This window comes from Lasioglossum baleicum, chromosome 3 (genome assembly GCF_051020765.1).
Source record: "Lasioglossum baleicum chromosome 3, iyLasBale1, whole genome shotgun sequence".
Taxonomy (NCBI): Eukaryota; Metazoa; Arthropoda; class Insecta; order Hymenoptera; family Halictidae; genus Lasioglossum; species Lasioglossum baleicum.
In genome coordinates this window covers 14,201,887-14,221,925 of record NC_134931.1, presented here as the reverse complement: position 1 = coordinate 14,221,925, position 20,039 = coordinate 14,201,887, and the positions used below count along the sequence as shown (strand labels likewise).

Here is a 20,039-nt window from a genome sequence, read left to right as displayed (position 1 = left end):
TAAAATAATTTTGAACCTGTTTTTTTTTATTGCTCTATGAGTAGAATTACCCATGTGAATATTTTCGAGTTTGCTACCCGGCCCGCTGAGCCTAAAAATTGTACGATCTGGCCCTGTCCAGAAAAAGTTTGCCGACGTCTACTCTGGGAGATGAGGAGGCCAAATTAGATAAGAACAGGCCGGGAGAAATGCGAATAGCGGGGTCCCGGCCGCTCCACATACGAGCCTGCAGCTTTGGGGGGAAGGGTGTAAGTCCTGGGTGATGGTTTTTTTAGTGGGTAGTGAGGGATCCGAACATCCGATCTCCCGAGCCCCACACTACCCCACTCCGGGGCGGGGGTGTGTACGTAAATGTATTTTTTCCATCACCCTTCAAAAAAAAAAGGAGATGAGGAGGCCAACGGAAGAATCACAGGTGCAATCGCCACGACGACGGACTCGGAAGAATCGAGAGAAGAACAATGCACACTCTTTCTGTAACGTGTCTTTATATACTTTGTAGTTTCTCGCGACACCGGCGAGCCGAATTACAGGACTTTCGACCGGATTACGCGGATAACAATGAACAAATTACACGCGCGAACAAGGTAAGTCGTGTCGATTACAGTTCCAAGTTGTTGCAACCGTAACGTTAAACGTCGGAATCGGTGGTGTGCATCCGCGCAGAGATCAGGATCGCGAGACGATTTCCTCTCTTTTCAAACAAACTTTCAAGATCGCGGGAATGCAGAACGTCGTGCATCCTCGTCGGAAACATTTGAGAAAAAAGACGAGGAAATCGAGTCGAGACACACGAAACGAAAACTCGAGTAGCGACGCGAGTAGGCCACCGATTCCGACAGGAAATACTTTTCGAAACATATTTCTATGTTCTCGTGGATGCGAGTGTACGCGCGTGCGCATGCAATTTGTTTAGCGCAGGCACTCGCCCCGTGCGCCATCGTGCCGTGCGAATACATTTGTCCCTTGTTGGAATGCCTCTCCTATCGTTCACGTGTTTGCTATTCTTTCGCATTGCCAGTTGGTGTTTCTCTGTTCGCAACTGCTATTGCGAGCAAACCACGAATATCTCTCTTGATACACAATATCTGAAAACTGCTTTGTGGCACGCGTTTCACGAGATTCGGAATACGCGGGCGGTCCGCGCCTCGTCCGAAAAGTAACGAGTTACAATCATGTCCGACTGTAAGACCAACTGACAGCTTGACTGTACGTCCCTACGCTGCTCATTCCATTGGGGGGCATACCCCGCGAGGGGCCAAGAAGCTCGAGCTGTAAACACGCCGCGTAATCCGATACCGGGCGGGTATATCGGTGTGAACTACTAATCCAATTACAAAACTTCTTAATTTTTCATTATTTTGGTATGGGGCTTTGACCAAGTTAATTTGTGGCATTTTTCTGATTAAAATGATACCAAATATGACATAATCCCGATGATATTCACTTGTGTAATGAACGACGAATGTTTCGGACGCAAGGAAGAACAGCGTATGGGAAATGCTATGAATTGCCCGACGCTCCGCGTCTCTTTCTTTCCCATACGCTGTTCTTCTTTGCATCGAAAACTTTGGTCGCTCATAACTAGACTGCGGATCTTCAAGCAAAATAAAAATTGGCTATATCGATTGCAAGAAATAGAAACCAAAATTGAACGTTATTTCTTCCCCTAACGATTTTAATAGAGGAGAAATCATATATCGACATGTTCAATTTTTTTAATTTTTCAACAATTTTGAGCTTGATCTACTCAATTTTCCTATAAATGCATAAAGACCCGCAGTCTAATTATTACACAAGTAAATATAATTGGAATTATATCATATTTGGTATGATTTTCATTAGAAAAATGCCACGAATATGTTGGTCAAAGAAAAATAAAGAAGTTTTGTTGTTGGATGTTTACACACACTTCTCGGCGACCGAGGTCTCTCGAGGTCCGCTGTCGTTTTCTACGTTCGGCGCGGTCTTTGAAGCCACAAAAAAAAATAGTGTCCCGCTTATGTCTAGGTCGCAACATAGAACCGAGAAACGACTTACAGTCGGACATTACTGTACATATCATATTCATCGACATCAACGACGGTCTCCCACGTCCTTGTCCGTATTCTCGATCTCCCGATATCTCTCCCGCGCAGAACATCGAAAAGGAGAGCGGCGAACCGATCGAAGAAGGACAAGGACACCGGCGAAACCGTGTGCCATATGGCGACAACGTACGGACGAACGTTGCAACGGATTCGAAAATAGTACGTATGCATAGAAGTTCCGCGCTTCGGTCGGAAAATGGCGGAGACGATCCGTCGTCGAGTCCTACGGTTTTGGTCGAAACGTTTCAACGATACGAAAATTATTGACCGGCGTCTTCTTCTATTCATCCGAGTGGACAAAACCTGTCGTCGAAGCTAAGTATTCTTCCGCGAGTATTCTCGAACAAAACGAAACGAAACGAAACAAAATGATAACGGTGTCTTTATCGGACAGATACGCGTTTAGGTTTTTCCTCGACGAGCTGGCGACCCGCGCGAGCACACGTCCCGGGAAATTTCGTTGTTGCGCGAGGTCTGCGAGTAGTGTTTGATCGCGAAACGATCCTAAGGATTACCGACCAAGCTGTGCGACGACGCGACGCTTCGAGAAACCGCGTTTCCCGTCGACTCCACAGCGCGGAGTCAAGATTTAAGAATAATCACCTTCGGAATTAGGGTCGTCGGTGAGGGGGGAGGGAGGAGGGCAGGGAAGGGGTGAGATTGGTACTCGTTTCCTTAACGTCTTTTACAGTACGTAACGGCCAGCCGTTAGAGAAGAAAAGACAAGAATGAAGAAACGGATAGACGGAGTGAGAAAGAGAGAGAGAGGGAAGGGGGTAAAAAGTTAGAGTAGAGAAAAACAAGATTAACGCGTTCGTGGTTGATCAGAAACGACGATCGCGGTTGGAAGATCGATGCGACGCCACTGTGCGAACGCGGTTGTTGATCGTCGCCTGACGCTACGCAACGATGTCCATGTCGGAGGAAGAGTTCGGCGTGGTCGAATCCAAACTGCCGAGGGTATCTTCGTCCGGTAGGCCGTGTTGGCATCCGGAAGCTGGCGGACTCAGAGGAGGCAGATGCGGCGAGGACAGCATCGGATCGCCGCTGTGAATTGGACCGGTCGCGTCGTCCTCCATCAGATCTTCGAGCTGCGACATGCTCAAACTCGTAGGCTCTTCCGCGACCAGGTCCGGAATCTGTCGAATAGAGCATGTCCGTTGGTTCGAATAATCATGAATCGAAAACGAAAAATTGTTGGCGTCGAATGCGACGACGATGAGGAGGGAAGGGTCTGTCCGGAAAGTGTCCGACCTTTGTTTATATCTTCGTTCCTGAGTGGGCTAAGGCGGATAGCCCACATTTATATTAGGGGCGACCTTGTAACAAGTAGCCTGCTCATGCGAGAAATCTCTGCATGCCGTCATTTCAAAACGATACGTAGTTTTGCAAGCATCCAGTCAAGTGAGCGTCGCGTATTATAATGACCGAGCGTGTGGAACAACGGATATGCATTAAATTTTGCCAGAAACTTGGGCATTCTTGATCTAGCTCGTTGTGACTTCTGGTTATTCCCCAAAATGGAAAAACCTATCAAAGGACAAAGATTCGCAGACGTAGAAGCAGTAAAACAGAATACGACGAGGCAGCTGTTCGCTATCCCTAAAGATGATTTTAAGAAGTGTTTCTGTAAGTCGGAGGATTGCTGGAGGACAGTTGTGACTTCTAACGGACAATACTTTGAAGGGGACACCATTGATACCAACTAGAAATGGTAGTTCCACTCGCTACAGCAAAAGGTCGGATACTTCCCGGACAAACCACGTACACGGTCAGTTCTGACGTGTCTTCCGGCGACTTCTTCTTGTTCCCAAAATCAAAAATGCGTTAAACGGATGTCAGAGAAAACAATGTGTCGCCATATGTAGATTTCTTTTTTAAAATGTGGTCCCTATACTTTTCGGACAGACCTTGTATGTAGAGAAGAAGCCGACAAAGACTGCTACACGCGCTCGCGCATAAGAGACGAAGCGAGGACGAATGAGCAAGCGATTTCATAGTCTCGTAAGAGCAGATACAGCGATTATGAAACTAGAAGCTACAGCGATGCAAACGGTTATTCGGATCAAGGATCGCGAAACCATCACCGTTGTTCCACGCAACCTTGAAAAAATTGAAACTCGGCTCGATGGTCGCGCGGTCTGCCGCGCCGCGGCGTACCTTGCGATGCTCGAGCTTGCTCCGAGAGAAGGCGTTCAGCATACTGCCGGAAGTCGAAGCCCAATTGAAGTCGGAAACCGGCAATCCGTGCGCTTTGGCCTGAAGCTCCAATTCCTGCACTCTTAGAAGCAGCCGACGATTTTGATGCTCCAATTGCTTGTGCCTGAGCTCGTGCTGCTTCATTCTGGTCACCTCGTTTTTCAACAGTTTTATGTATTCGACCGACGATTTCAAGATCGTTCCCTTGTTCGGTCTGACGTCGCGCACGATTTCGTAATACCTGAAACGGAGAGAACGGCTGATATCGTTTAGGTTTGTACGGCACAGTGGTCCGGATCGAGAAATTCAGTGACAACTTGTTATAACTAGACAGCGGATTTGATGCATTTGTTACAAAAATGAATGGCTGTAATTTCAAAAGGTCAAACCATTAGAGGAATCCAAACATACTGCTACAGTATTTTGAAGCCATTAAACATATTAAGAGAGAAAATAAACTTCTACTTCACTCCATTTTGTTGCAATTCAGGTACATTTTTATTTTGCATAAAGATCCGCTGTCTAGTTATAACTTCTGAATCATTAGAGATATTGCAATGAAATCTTCACGAAAAGTATTTTAAAAATAGTCATTTTTAACTATAGCTAATTAAATATTTTTTGCATTCGTTAACCCTTTAACTGCGGGTAGTTTTAGCAACTTTTTTTAGGTACTTTTAAATTATATTACTGAAGTGATATTCTATTTTAAAAGATATTTTTATTGTATTTATTTTATTTTTATTTCATTGTTATATAAGCACCATCCGCTATTTGATATTAGCAAAAATTAACATGTTGTCTATATACCACACCCGCCTCTGGCTATAATTTTAATATGTGGTTTATAAACCACAACCCGCAGTTAAAAGGTTAAACAGTATTTTTTAATTAATTTTCATTGACATGTTTAGTAAATACAAAATTGTTTAAACATAATTTTACATAAACTATTTTTTACTTTCCAAATATGTAATTTATATTTGTTTCATGCATGTCACGTTTTATGGAATACGTAAAATATAAATTCGAGAAGACAAAGAGATATTGAGACGAAAAGAATCAAGAATATATTAATGTTAATTTTAAAAAAGTATAAGTAATTTTATTTTAACAATATTATTATTTTAGGCAAAATGTTATTGATATATGACGTCGTTTATCTGTTCCTAAAACTATTGTATACATATACATTCGGGGAACCATATCTTCGGGTGTCGATATGTGACGTCATGATTCAGAAATGAATACTGTTCCGAGAACCATTGTTTTAAACATACCAGGGACCATCTCTGCCGGTCCTATTACATTAATCTCTGCGATATCTTAGGTTTACAAACAGAGATAGAGCGGCGGCCCTTTGAATCCGCATGACAACAATGACTCACGTTTTGGTATAAAATGTACCGGCAAGCTCCGGACCATCATCAGTCTAAACCTAACTTCTGAAGAGAGAGCATCTACATAAATATCGTTTAAAAGATATCTGCCTGTTTTCTTTATTATAAAATTACCTTGCTTCCCAAAAACCAACAAATGATACTGAATTTCTCGATCTGGCCCACTGTGTGCCGGCGAGAATACGACACAGAAAATTCATCTACTCACGGGTCGTTGGTTTTAGGCAGTAGAGTGCCGAGCTCTTTGATTCTGTCGTTGATGTTGAAACGTCGTCGCCTCTCAACTGCAAACGATCATCGCGTACAAGATTATTGAAACGATCGAAAGCAATAGATCGATTGCTGTTTTGATAAAGAAACATCCGGATGTAAGTACGAGTGCAAAGTACATTACACGACGAATAGGTGCGTCCCGTCGAGCGAGTATTCTCGACGAAGTTGTGATCGAAGCTGCGAATAAATTCGGGATACTTACTCATGTTATGATTATCTTTTTTTTGCCGATCTTTCGCTAGAGCATGGATCTCCGCCTCGGTGAGCAGCAACGGTTCCGGCTTGATCTGTAGCTCCGGAATACTGCTCAAGCTTCCCGGCTGGCCCTCCTTCAAACTGTCGCCTAACGATCCACCCTCGAACGACAGAATATCGTCGAGAAGATCCTCCGCCTGTAATCCGATAATCGATGCTATATTTGTATCAATCGATCGAGAAAACGGCCCAACGGAGCGAATCATTCTACTGTCGATTTTGTAACGTAGTCCACGGCTACGATTATATGCGGTCAAGTTTACCTAGAGCGAACGCAACGAACAGCATCGAGGCGTGGCTATGGCTGTGCCGCGCTTCTGTTTAGTTTATTAGCACTACATATCGTTATACAATCCCACAGAATGTGATCGAAAATTGTTTCGAAAAGGTTGTGTACATGTATCTTTTGCGATAGTCACGGTAAAGTATTTCTAACACTAAATCTATGAATGCCGGTCCTATGAGTGGTTCTATATTTTTCATTTTATAATGATTGAAATTATGAAGTAGCTTATATGGAAATTGATTCGATAAATTTGTTTATCCAAGCACATGTTGTGATCAAAATTGCACGAAATATAAATAAATAGAGCCTCGTCATTTTTGTAAGCTGGAACATTTGAATCGTTTTTAGTGCTCGGTCGGTTTAGAGTTAGTATATTACTATGACCGGCTTGATATTTTTCATTTTATAAATTATTGAAATCATGAGGTAGCTTACATGGAAATTGATTCGATAAATTTGTTTATCCAAGCACATGTTGTGATCAAAATTGCACGAGATATAAATAAATAGAACCTTGTCATTTTTGTAAGCTAGACATTTTAATCGTTTTTAGTGCTCGGTAGATTTAGTGTTATCAATTATTGAAATCGTCAGGTAGCTTACATGAAATTAATTCGATAAATTTCTTTATCCAAGCACATGTTGTGATCAAAATTGCACGAGATATAAATAAATAGAACCTTGTCATTTTTGTAAGCTAGACATTTTAATCGTTTTTAGTGCTCGGTAGGTTTAGTGTTAATTTAGGTCTGGATGACAAACAGCGGCTTGCGAGCCACACGCGGTTCTTTGGCTACTTGAGTGCGGCTGTTCCACGAATGACGTTTTTTAAAATACTTTTATTTTATTGTAACTTAATGGCATTTTAATAGAATTTTCAGTCTCAGTAAGTGAGTTATATCTGAATTCAAATAAAAAACAATTTCTACTGTATTTTTATCAATAGACTACGGATCTGTATGCAAAATAAAAATTGTCTGCATCGAGTGCAAGGAACAGAAACTAAATTGAACGTTATTTCTTCCCTAAATGAGTTGAATAGAGTAGAAATCATATATTGACATGTTCAATTTTAAAAATTTTCCAACAATCTGTGTAACCAGTTTTAACCGACTTGTAAAAACAGGGTTCTTGTAAATCGTTGTACCGCTGATATTCGGCTCATTTGACTAATGAGTTCGCCGACCACTGGTTTAATTGAATCGTGTTTCGCGATTTACCACGGCGCTGTGTCGCTCCGTGATTACTAGTTTTTTGGGTCGCACCAGGATCCGATGGACCACTCCATTGTTTCTCTCCTTGCCGAACGGAGAATTGGTTACGAAACGAGGGAAACGGACAGCGAGGACACGCGAACGCGCGGCAAAGCCATGGAAAAAGAGAACGAGTCGTGTTGAGAGTGAGAGAGAGAGAGAGAGAGAGAGAGAGAGAGAGAGATCGCGCGAGGGAGTGGTAACACGGAAAAGAAGAGTGTATCGGAGGATGAGGAACCGAACAGTACCACGCGGGGAAATACAGAGCGAGATTGGTGCGCGCGCTATGAATACAACGCTTATGGCTGTTCGGTTGCGTACGTGTATGTTACGTAAACATTACGTAAGAATAATAACCGACGCTCGTCCATGGAAGAATAAATGTCGATGCAGAACCATAGCGAAGACAACGGGCGGCATGCAAACGGAACGAGCAGGTGGTAGGGCGAAAGATCGTGAGATCGAGAGAGCAACACAGCGAGAGAAGACGAGAAAACGAAAGGAGAAAGGCGCGCGCGCGTCACTCGCAGTCGCCGCGACGCGACGCTTAATTGATGGTCGTTATCTTTCCTTGGAGACGGAATTATCGTGCGAATTAAGTAGCGTCGTCGACGATAATCATGATACCGATATCTGGACACGTATGTAGGTACTTCCGTCAGACAATCCTACATAGATCGTATCTCTATTTGCTTCGATCCGATCGATCTTGAAAAGCGATCCAGTTGTTCGGTCTTTTGTTTTTCGTTTGTCGCTCGGCGCGCCGCACGTGCGAACGAAACTATCGGATGAAACAGCGAAGGATGAAAACGGAGAGGCGAGAGAAGAATTCGCGTAGTCTGGCCGAGATTGTAAGCGGGGTCAAATTCACCGTGCAAAAAGAGAAGGCAAACGGGAACGAGTAAACGCGGATTCTCGTTTGTTCGTTATCGAGACCGGTATGCGGCGCGGCGCGGCACGACGCTAGGTGACGCGAAACGACGCGCGACAAGAGGTGACGAGACGGTATATTGACTCGCAGCGAGGAGGTGGAGCAGTCGAGCGGTGAAACGCGGCCGTTATAATTTCCAACAAGTATATTACTGATTAGCCGACGACATCTCGGTGATAACCGCGTTTGCCGGGTCTGTCTCCCGTTTGTATCGTCTCTCACGACGCGGGCTCTCGGGAACGTAATTTCTACAGAGCCGTTGACACTCGGAACGATGCGCGTGCGATCAACTTCAACCGACACGCAACGCTTTTTATTGCTCGCGCGTTGGCGCGTTTCAACCGCTTCCGCGGTCGAGTTCGCACCGTTGGGGGGCAACTTCCTACGAAGTTTCTCGTTTCCACGTGCAGCTTCGTCGTTACCATTGAGATGCGCGACCGTCCAGAGAATCTAGGTTCTTATCCGTTATCTCGCGAAGCCTTTATTCTATCTCTCCCCTCGCATCCCCACCGCTGTTCTCTTTCTCTCTCTTTCTGCCTCGACAAATAGTCCAAGAGCACCTGGGCCGCAGTTACTTTCGTTTGACGTAGCCTTAGGCCCGCAACACACATGCGTTTCTCAAATATTGTATTGCGGCGGCGCAACTAATCGAATCCATGGTATTTCAGACCGCAATTCCGGTGCCGCAAGGTCGCCACACGTTAGAAAAACGGATGTGTGTAGCGGGCCTTAAGGTGGCCGGATCGAAAACAGCGATCGACGTTGAAACGCTGCGGCAGAATAGTTTCAATCGCGGTACAATCTTTACCGATCGATATCGGATGCGCGTTCGAGCTGTTCCATACCGAACGCATTTATGGCATCAAATGTGAACGTGTTCGCATTTGCTTTCTTACATTCGAATCGCGCGTTCCAGACCCGCGGTATACACGATCGTAGTAACGACACGACGATGGTAATAAAAGAATAATAATAATAATAATAACAACAACAAATACGATAACGATAGCAACGATAACGGCGACGACGATAACATTTCGTATAGAGTTAATAGCGAAAGGCAAAGCGATAGCAATGCCAGGTTGTTGACGGTATGTTACGCGCTTCCCGGTGGCGATATGCGACTCTTGAAACGTAAAAATCAAACGAAACTCGTGAACAAACAAGTTCAAACTCACCTTACACCTTCGAGCTATTATATTGAATACTGGCATCTTATAGAAGCGGCAGCGTCGGAGGCAACGTGAAACGAAAATTGAAACGGTCGCGATCGCGGTCGCGGTCGAAGCAAGATCGCTACGATGGGCGTGGGCGTACTGGACGGAGTCGAACAGTTTCTTTGCGAACCGATCGAACGGTCCCGAATCCTAAAGCGATGTCCTCTTCCAGTAGTCCACAATGCTCGAATCGTAATTGCGATGGGTTCTATCTTATTCTCCGTTTCTCCCTTGACGATTTCCACTGGCACGAAGGGTGAACGAGGGACCATCGACCATCGGTCGTCGATCATCGACTTTCCCCACCCGACGATCGCGTTTCTTCCCGAAAATAGGATTAGCCGGAATCGTAGGTATCCTCTTCGTTGCGAAGTAGTAGAAGCCGACACTAGTACCGGAAAAGCGATCGAAGCCGGAAACGGGATCGACGAAACCGACCATATCACGTCGGAAGAATTGACCGGATGCGAATCGTCGTTGCAACGACCACCGGTGATGGATCAGGTTAGCTCTCAGGATAAGGGCAAGGATACGAGCATGACCACGAACACGAGAATGGGAACGAGAACGGGAATCGGAACCGTAGAAGCAACGACAATAATGGCAACGACAACGAGGACAGTAATTTCAATGGCAAATACGACGACAACGAGAACGTCAACGCTCGCGCGAGTAACGAGCGCATTTTTCGGAGCCAACGAATCGTCGATACGACGCTGGATCGCGACAACCTTGCGTTTTCTTCTCGTACCGCTGCTTCGTCGCGACTCGGCTACCTACGATTAAGCACCTCAAGGTTGCGGTTACCCAATATCGTATCTGCCGATCTCCTCGGGGCGTGGAGGGAGAACGCGCTAAACTGTCGAACAGTCGTGCGCGAAGCAAGTACGAGCGAGAAACGGATCGGCACCACCGACGCGAGAAAACATGCCAACATGCCGCGAGAACAACCGTTCAGTCCTGTTCGAGTTCCCGTTCTCGCGCGAATTCGAGAAACTGCGTCACACTTCGGATCGATCCGCTCGATACAGAGTCGTTATCGTCGCGAGTCGGAAACGATAAGCCGGCATCTCTCTGCGGAAAATGCTGCTCCAGTCTGCTATTGCACCGTTTCGCGGAAAAGTGGTTCTTCCTCGTCTCGATCGGGTTTGCTCGGGAAATCCATGATTCGTGTCCGGGTGACGGTGTCGTCGGTTGCAGTTCGACGATGTTGTTCGTCCTGGAGTTCGAACGGATCGAATAAGGCGCGCGCGTGCGCGCGCGCGCCACAGGTGTTTGTCGCGGTCGCCACGAAAACGAGAAAACCCGAGAATCGCGAGAAACGCGGGAAACTGTCGTTTTCGAACGAAGCACCGAGTTGTCGCCGCGCGAATGAAGTTTAGGTAGAATTCCAGGTTGTGTGAGTTGTAACTTTGAGCGTCGCTCAGCACGTTTCGGTAGTGGTCGCTACTGCTCGAATACGAATACGCGAAGCGGGCCACGCGCCACGAGAGCTCGATGCCCCACGCCCGCTTTCCGCTATCGTCTCTCGACGTACCCGCTTCCACCCGCTAACCGCCAGCCGCTACTCGCTACTCGGGAACCACCAAACGTTCCCACCCGACGCGTCGCGTCGCGTCGCATCCCATCGCATCGTATCGCGCTAACATTCTGCTTATCCATCGAAGTCGCGTCACACAGGCTCGTCGTCTCTCGTCACTCTTCATTCGTTTCTTGTGGACAGCAATTTACTGATCTGTTTTTACGGTTTGTTCTCGCCAGTGCGGCTATTCGGCGCTTTCGTCGTCCTTTCGAAATTTCCCTCCTCGCGTTCGCTCGATCAATTTCTCTTTCGACTCCGTTTACATTAGGAATTCTTGTCTCGCGCAGGACGTTCGACGCGAGGTACGCTCATACGTACGCATGTATTCGGGTATTCGATTGCGATAACGGACAGTCGGTTTCTCCGTTAAGTGGGTTGTACGATGCGATCGCAATACTCGCGACGCGTCCACCAACGATCGTACGTAAGTATGATAGTTGCGCAGATACCTGCTCGAGGATAATCCATCGAACGGTAAACGGCTCGATCGCTATTGTAGAGAACGCGGTGGAAACGTTGATGGAAATGCGCGCGAAACGCCGCGGACGATATTGTATGTATGTATGTAACACGTTTGCGTTTGTAGCGCGCCATCCGATTGCCGCGCGGCGAGAGAGATCTAGGTGGTGTTGGTGGATCGGCGGCAAGGTCTAGTCTAGACTAGTGCTGTTACTTTTCCGAAGCTTCGACTCTTCGAAGATTCGAAGGATTCGGAGGAACGAAGGGAACTTCGAAGTGCACCAAGTTTCGAAGTCATCGAATCTTACGAAGTTGTTACTTAAACAATGTGGTGGCGTATTTTTGTCGAAATGCAGGAGTGTCTGAAATTGTATCAAACATAACTTAGCAGCGAAATTTCGAAGCCCAAAAATTCGATTCTCATCACCTTCGAAGTTTCAGAAATCAAAGCTTCGACACTTCGATTCTCATCACTAGACTGCGGACGTATATGCAATTTTCAATTTTCGTAGACGAATTTTAAGAACGTGGAATAGAATAGAATCTTATTTTCCACGGTAGTAGTCTTTTTAGATCTGAAATAAATTAAAATCGTACTAAATCATGTGTGATTTTATATCCTAGCATTTTTGAAAGTTTCCAAAAGCTGTAATTGCACTCGTCACCTTCGAAGTTTCTGAAATCGAAGCTGCGAAATTCGAAACTTCGAGGCTTCAAAATCTTCGACCTTCGAAGGAAAGCGACAGCCCTAGTCTAGACGCATAAAGAACGAAGCTGAACGAGCGGCCCGCGTGGCTTTGGTAGAAGACAAAATCACTCAGATGATTTACGTTACCTCGGAATTGCTGGTGGCGACGCTGGAAAGACCCGGAGACATGCCGCCCGACGTAGGATCCGGGCTAGCCGTCACCGAATTGCCATGCGACAGTACCGTGGCCGCATGCGGGTGTGGGTGTGGCTGTTGTTGTTGTTGTTGTTGTTGCTGCTGCTGCTGTTGTTGCTGCAACTGCAACTGTGGCTGAGGATGCGGATACGAGGCCAGATGAGGGTGTTGCGGTTTAGGATGATGCACCGTCGGTCCTGGCGGTGCGCTCTGGATAACCATCGGGACGGATGCAGACACGTTCTCGATCGAATTTTTCCCAAGGACGCTTTCGGTGTCGACGCAACCGATCGCACCGCCGCGGAACGATTCGTGCAGATACTGTCGCACTTGATTCTTCTGCTTCTGAACGACATGATAGCGCGTTGGATTCTCCAACAGCGTGCGTACCTGCAAAGAAAAACCTTTGGATTTTCTCCCAGTTTTCGAATCGTCCGGTCTATCGTCTCTTCCTCGATGCCGTTCGAAAAAGCAGGTTGTTTCGCGGATTGTTTATTATCGAAAGGCTCTAAAGTCAAATTTTCATTCGAATCGTTGAACGGAACGAGAAACAAACGACAAGATATTCTACTCATCGTCCGACAACAATGATCTTCCGCTCGCGTTCGCGTTTGCGCGCGCAAGAGATTGTGCGACTGTTATCGGTGGAACGCGACGGAACGTAAAACAAACGTTGAAATGCGCCTCCGTAACCGTGCAGTTATCTCGTAACGCGTATCTTCGTGGATTACACTTTGGCATAATCGGTCTGAGTACTACAAGACGCGTTAGACGCGTAGGTAGGTAGGTATACCTAAATATTGTAACGGCTCGCGAACATGCTCTCATCATAGAACAGGAGACGAGAGAGAAGAGGGGGAGAGAGAGACAGAGAGATGATGGAACGACGTTATATACTTGCAAGACTTGTGGCGGCACGTCCACCCCGATGGTCGAAAGGGACGCGGGGGGTACGGGTCTGGGAGGAGCAGCTGTCGGTCTCTGCTGCTGCAAGCTCTGACGAAATTCTGCCTCCCGCCTCTCTTGTTCCTGCTGCTGCTCTCGCATCAGCTGGAGCTTCAATTGCGTGCGCGAGGTGGGCGTCGCAGTCTTGAACGTCGGCGGACTGAAAACCATCGAAAAAGGTTCGAACTTTTGCGCTATGCAGTGGCGGCGAACCTACGACCAATTTCCAAATTATTGGTACCCTTTTTACCACTCCCTTTCCAAGTGACGCCACTGACTTTATGACCCACCGGCTAGTATTAACCCATTGGGGACGAATGTCGTCTATTTTTCGAGATTCAACACCTAAAATTGCAGGCAAATAATTTAACTACGTCCATGATTTTTAATTACCACTTTTCCCTGGCACTAAAGACTTCGATACGCGATCTACTTTCCTCCGAGCAATATATTCTTAATATTTTAAAAAATCTTCGTCCGCGATGGGTTAGAAAAACTAATGAACAAAATTTGACCCACTTCTCAAAAAGGTTCGCCATCACTGCGCTATAGTTCCCGTGGATCCCTCGATCGCTCGATCCAGCGCTCTATGGTACGAGCAGAAGTCCGATTCTCGTACACGAAAGTACTGTGCGAGTGTGATGATAGGAGGGAGACGAGCGAGGAACAATGTTTACAATCGAATTAACGCGAAGCGAAACGTAACGAAACGACTGGGACGAGCCCATGGCTGCGAGAACGCGTCGCGCGACGCGGTGGAACGCTCGTACGGCTCGGGATATTAAAAATAGGGTGTACGCGCGCGTACCACTCAGCCGGTACCGGTACGCGCGAGAATGCTTCGCGCATGATCGTAATTCGATGTCGTAACGCGAAACTCGGAAACGTTTTTTCCCCGCCGCGGCGATTATTTGAACGAACCTAGACGGTCCAATAATGTTCCGTGTACGTACGCTCGATCATCTTTCACCAAGAATCGGCTTCGAGGCGTGTACGTCCAGGAAACCGAAAAATGTGAGATCGCTCGATTTTTTTCTTCGAATCGAACCGATAGACGGACCGACGGGACACGCGAAGCTCGCCTAAAAGATATTCCCAATTTGGGAACAAAGCCAAGCGCGGTGGCTAGAAGTAAACGAAAATAATAAAGGCATTGCGCAAGTTGGACCAAGCTTAGCTTCTCATTCACGGAGCCGCGATAATTTTCTGTTTTTCCCTTTCTTTCATGCTGTTTCCACGTTTTTTCATGCTGTTTCCCGTTTCATCCTACTCTCGCGTTTCCTCTTCTCCTCACCCGTTTCCCTTGATCTCTCTTCGTTTCCTTCTTCAGATCTTTTGAGCATACGCATATGTAGGTTGAAGCGTTCTCGCTTATCTCGCACCGATTCGGAGCTCGTCGCGTCGTTTCTTTCGCGCAGTGTAGCGGTTACGCAACCATCTTCGACGAAAAGCTAAACCAGTTGTCCTACATACATATATTGTTCCGTCTCTCCTACGTCCGCAACCGTTCTCTTGCTCTCGAATCCCGTTTCTTCTTCCTTTTTTATCGCGTCGTTCGATCTCCTTTCGACTCCGTTTCGTCTGGTCTCGTCTCGTGTCGTGCCGTTTCGTTCGCTTGTCCCTTTTACCCCCAACCTCGAATTCTCGATACCGGCGAATCGATCTTAAAACCGTTCTCTTTGGAAGTTCCGTCGAGAACGGGTTTGACTCGCGTTGAGAAAAAAAAACAAACGACCGTGATCGTTCGCAAGAATCAGGCGTGTCTAAACGTTTTGACGCGCGACAATTGGGTCGATTTCGAAGCACGTTTCGTTCCCTCGCTTTCTCGAATTCGAGAGCGCGGACATTGGAAATCGACGGTGACGATGACGGTGACGGTGACACGGTGACGGAGACGATGACGGTGAGACACGGCGATGACGGCGGAGACGACGACGGAAACGATGACGCGATCCTGTATGTATAGCTGTTACACGGATCGGTAACCCCGGGGCTGACGCATTTCGTAGGGGCGGTGTTTGCCGAGCGTGGGAGAGGATCGAAACGGAGGAAAGCGAAAGAAAATCGATGAAAAGCGAGAAAGGGTCGCGTGGAACGAAACGAGAACCGTGAACGAGAGAGCGAACCATTGGCAAAGTCGACGAGAGATTCCCACGTAAGATTCAAGGACTTGCTTTTATATTTAGACGCAGTGTTTACGATCGAGAAGAACGCGAACGCGCCGATAAAGAGAAGCGAGTCGAGCGGACAAATTTCCGTGCCGGCCGTACAGTCTCGCGAAAAGTTTTATACGGGCTGTCGCCTTTCGACTAGAGATTCGCGGTTCTGCACGTGTACAGGATCCGTGAATAGTATTCACCGAATACGGATCCATTCGGACACAAAAACAATAACGCATCAGTTATTGCTGTTAAAGCTTTCGGGTGTAAGCCGTGTCCTGGAGGAAGAAATCTACCAACGTTATGCAAGCATTGCAGATAGCTTCATCAGGGGATCCGAAGACACACTGATACCGAGTATCTCGCTTGTACCAGGACACGACTTACACCCGAGAGCCTCAACAACAATAACTATATGATGCCGGGCCGTTAAAGCCTCAACTCGAACGTGCCGAACGGATCCGTATTCGCTGATCCGTGTACACGGATCCTTAGATTCTTACTACACGGTTCACCGTACCACGTGTAATTATATACACGTGAAATGGGGATCTCTAGTTTCAACGACCAAAGGCAAAACTATGATGTGAAGGCCAAAGAAGGAATGAGATCAAATAAGCTAATGTTCCAACGGGGAGACACAAAGAAAGAAAGAGAGAGAGAGAGAGAGAGAGAGAGAGAGAGAGTAAGAGAGGGGTGGATTGGGAGAGTGACGGCGCACAAGGAAGTCGGAATGTCGAACCGTTCGAACAGATCTGTACCAGCCTTGCGGACGAGTGACGCGCAGTGGCCGCGCAAACGCAAGGTTCGCGGGCCGAGGATTGCCGGGCAACGAGGACGGCGTGGCTGCGGTTGCCGTCGTCGCCGTCGTGACAGCTGAGACCGTCGTACCGTCGACGATCGACGGATCCATCTCGAGAATCATGCGCAAATCTTCGTCGATGCCGATGTGCACGCGCACGCGTTGTTCCTCTCGGCGTTCTCGCCGTTCACGTCGGTCCTCTTGATCTCGACGATAGCCCGGAGCGACGGCCGAGCAACCGGTAGATCCTCCGACTGGTTCGGTGGTTCGCGCGAAATCCGCGCAAACGTCGTTCGTGCTCTTGGTCCGCGCGTTGTCGTTGTAATTGTTGTTGGAGCCACTCGGAAACGCGAACGGCAGCGAACCTGTGGTCGGCCGATCGTTGGAACGGAGAAACGGAATCGACGCGAACGGAGAGAACGCGTGCGTCGACGGTGGCACCGAGGACGTCGCCGCCGTTGTCGTCGTCGTCGCCGTTGTCGTTGTCGTCGATGCGGCCACTCGGGCTGCTGGCACCGACTCTGAATCCGGTTTCGGTATCGAGAGCGAACTCGTCTCCGTCTCTGTCTCCGTCTCCGTCTCGGTTTCCGTTTCCGATTCGGAAACTTGGAATTTCGAACTGGATACCGATGCGACGGGTCGTGGGACTCGCGAGCGTGACCGCGAACGCGAGCGTGAACGCGCGCGCAAACCACACCACCAACTCGTCAACGGCTTAGCGAAGGTTGATCTTGGCGAAGCGTGAACTATAGACGGCTGCGTCGTCGCCGTCGTCGTCGTTATTGTTCCAATTCTAGACTCGAAAGCGGGCGCTGTACCGGTCAAAGGTCGGCCGACGTCGTTTATTCGATTTAACCGCGACACTAGATCTTCGAATTCGACGATCTGTCGCACAGTGTCGGCCGATATCTGTTGCATGTCTCCCCAGTGGGAGATGAACCTGACTCGCGACCGAACGAACCGAGACGTCGCGACGCTACTAAAACCAGCATTTGCGCTCGTTCCCTGTCAAAGACGCGTTGTCAACGACGACGCTGTCGGCATCGTGAAACCGGCGCTCGTAATTCTAAACGTGGATTCGTTTAGTTACTCGCGTTCGTTCCCACCCTCGATCTCTTTTAAATTGCGAGTGCGAGTACGAGCGCCGCTGGCCGTCGCGCATTCGCGCGGCCGCGCCAACTCTCGCGTTCATCTATCGCGTCTATCACCAGCACCTACCCTAGTAGCATTTATGGTTGACCAACGGTTGGGATACGGTTGGTGGCTTCGTCTACAATTCCCCAACGCAGGGCCTACGACGAGAATTTATGACAATTTGCCAACAAACATCCATAGTTGGGCCTACAATTATTATAGTTGGCTAATTAACAAGATATTTACGTATGATAATACCACATTGGCCCAACCGACGTTTACCAACATTTAAATATCGTACGTCTTGCAGACGTTAGAAACGTTGCTGTAACGAAAAACTTGTTCATTATTATTAGACCGCGGATTTCATGCGTTTATGAGAAAAATGGGCACGTGCAATTTAAAGCAGCGGGCATGTTAAAAATATTTGAGGACATCAATGTATTAGTTCCAGCTTAATGGGACAATTAAAAGAAGAATACAATTTTTATTTTTGGCTCCTGTGTCCTGCAATCGATGCGAACATTTTTTATTTTGCATGAAGATCCACGATCTAATTATTATATTCCAAATTGATTTTTTGGTTGGCCCACTGAAGTTGTATTGTGTGCAGCCTTGAAAATTTATTTATTTCTTTCATTTTTCCATTTTCCAAGGGGAAGGCAAGGAATAGTGCTCATAAGAATACCCTTTCGGGTTTCTTCAGAAGCGGCCTTCGTTTTTTATAATAGGTTGGCGGGCCCAGTTCACCGTTCGTATTATAGTGAGGTGGATACTTCGTTGGTTATGATCGTTGGCCCACCTACATAAAAGTAAAAAGATGGCATATCTAACGGTTTGCCAACCAATATTACAACGAAGGCCCAACAAAATGGCAATCATAAATTCTATTAGGGTTCAAGGTGACGTTGACCCTTCGTTGGCCATGATCGTTGGCCCAACCGCATAAAAATAAAAAGTCGACATATCTAACGGTTTGGCGATCATTATTACAACAAGGCCCAGCAAAATGCCAACCATAAATGCTACTAGGGTAACCCGGAACTCGTGCGCATTGGCCCGATCCAAAACGGACGCTTCTCAAACCGGAAACCGTTCCTCGATAAGGATGCTGCGTAACCCTAATCTAAATAGAAGAAGTTGAGTAGCTTTGGAGCTGGCTGCGGTAGCAGTGGAGATGGCGAACGAGAGGGAATATGATTGTGGCTTGTGGCTTGTATACTCGCGCGGCAGCTGTATCCGAGCTGCGAATTGCTGCGAATACGACCGAGCCCGGCCGAGTGGTATCGAATCGAATCGAGTCGACTCGAGTCGAGCTCAGCCGAAGTCGACTCGACGCGATGCGGCGCGGCGGCGCGTACGAGAGGAAGAGCGAGCGGCGAGCGGCGAAAGCATTCGCGCATACGCTATCTATAGCCAAAGAGCGTGAATTCCATGCAGCGACAACGACGAGCAGTTACGTACGAGTTAATAAGCTGGCCAACGGTTTGGTAATTTTCCGCGAGAACCGATCGTATCTACATGTATAGTCTCCTTTCGGTGACGCGCCGTGACGATCGGGAGCGAGAGCGAGCAACGTACCTGTCGGTATTCGGCGTACGACTCTTTAATTCGTAATACATGATATCTTGCATCGGCGTTGGCAAAAAAGATAATGTTTGTTCCCAGTCGTCGTCGGCGTTGTATCCGTTTCCATGGAGGTTGGCCGGTTGATCGAACCCGATCCCGGCGCATTTCTGGTCGCATCGTCTGCCCGACAGATCAGCCTCTCGATGCTCCAAGTCGGCCGTGATAGCGGCCAGGTCGAAGCCCATATCGATCCCGGACTCCTCCATTCTCGAGATCGCGGTAGGATCACGGTATTATCAGTACCGTTTAACAAGTGGCGCGCGGCGCAACGTTTAGACGTCACTGTACCTGGTCGCGGACCAGTCAGCCTCGCCGACTTTTCTCAAGGAACTGTTGGGCCCGCGGATAGGGAACAGGGACCGGGATAGGGATCGGGATCGGGATCGGGATCGGGATAGGGAGGGGGGGCAGATTCGGGATTAACAGTCGAGATCGGAGTCACGATCGCGATCGCGAGGAGAACGTCGTTGTCGAGGTTTGCTTTCCAGCGTGGCGCCTCCCCACTGGCAAAAGTCAAGACTCGCGCGTGTCGAGCGATAATC

The 20,039-nt window shown here is 47.7% G+C and overlaps 1 protein-coding gene across 7 annotated transcripts; it reads right to left on the bottom strand.

Moving 5' to 3' along the window:
* Positions 1-469: 469 nt before the first annotated feature.
* Mitf (transcription factor Mitf) lies at positions 470-19,703 on the bottom strand. 7 transcript variants are annotated; one of them, XM_076447374.1, is made up of 7 exons: positions 19,450-19,703; positions 13,726-13,933; positions 12,781-13,218; positions 6,165-6,354; positions 5,898-5,973; positions 4,251-4,530; positions 470-3,229 (listed from the first exon to the last, which is right to left on the bottom strand). In XM_076447374.1, the coding sequence occupies exons 1-7, from the start codon at positions 19,701-19,703 to the stop codon at positions 2,990-2,992; spliced, it is 1,686 nt and encodes a 561-aa protein (XP_076303489.1). In that variant the 3' UTR covers positions 470-2,989. The 7 variants fall into 7 exon arrangements, 6 of the variants coding, with proteins under 6 accessions (XP_076303489.1, XP_076303487.1, XP_076303488.1 ...); XM_076447372.1 differs by lacking the exon at positions 19,450-19,703 and adding an exon at positions 16,694-17,872; XM_076447373.1 differs by lacking the exon at positions 19,450-19,703 and adding an exon at positions 16,694-17,872 and having other exon boundaries at positions 4,251-4,503.
* Between the last annotated feature and the right edge of the window lie 336 nt (positions 19,704-20,039).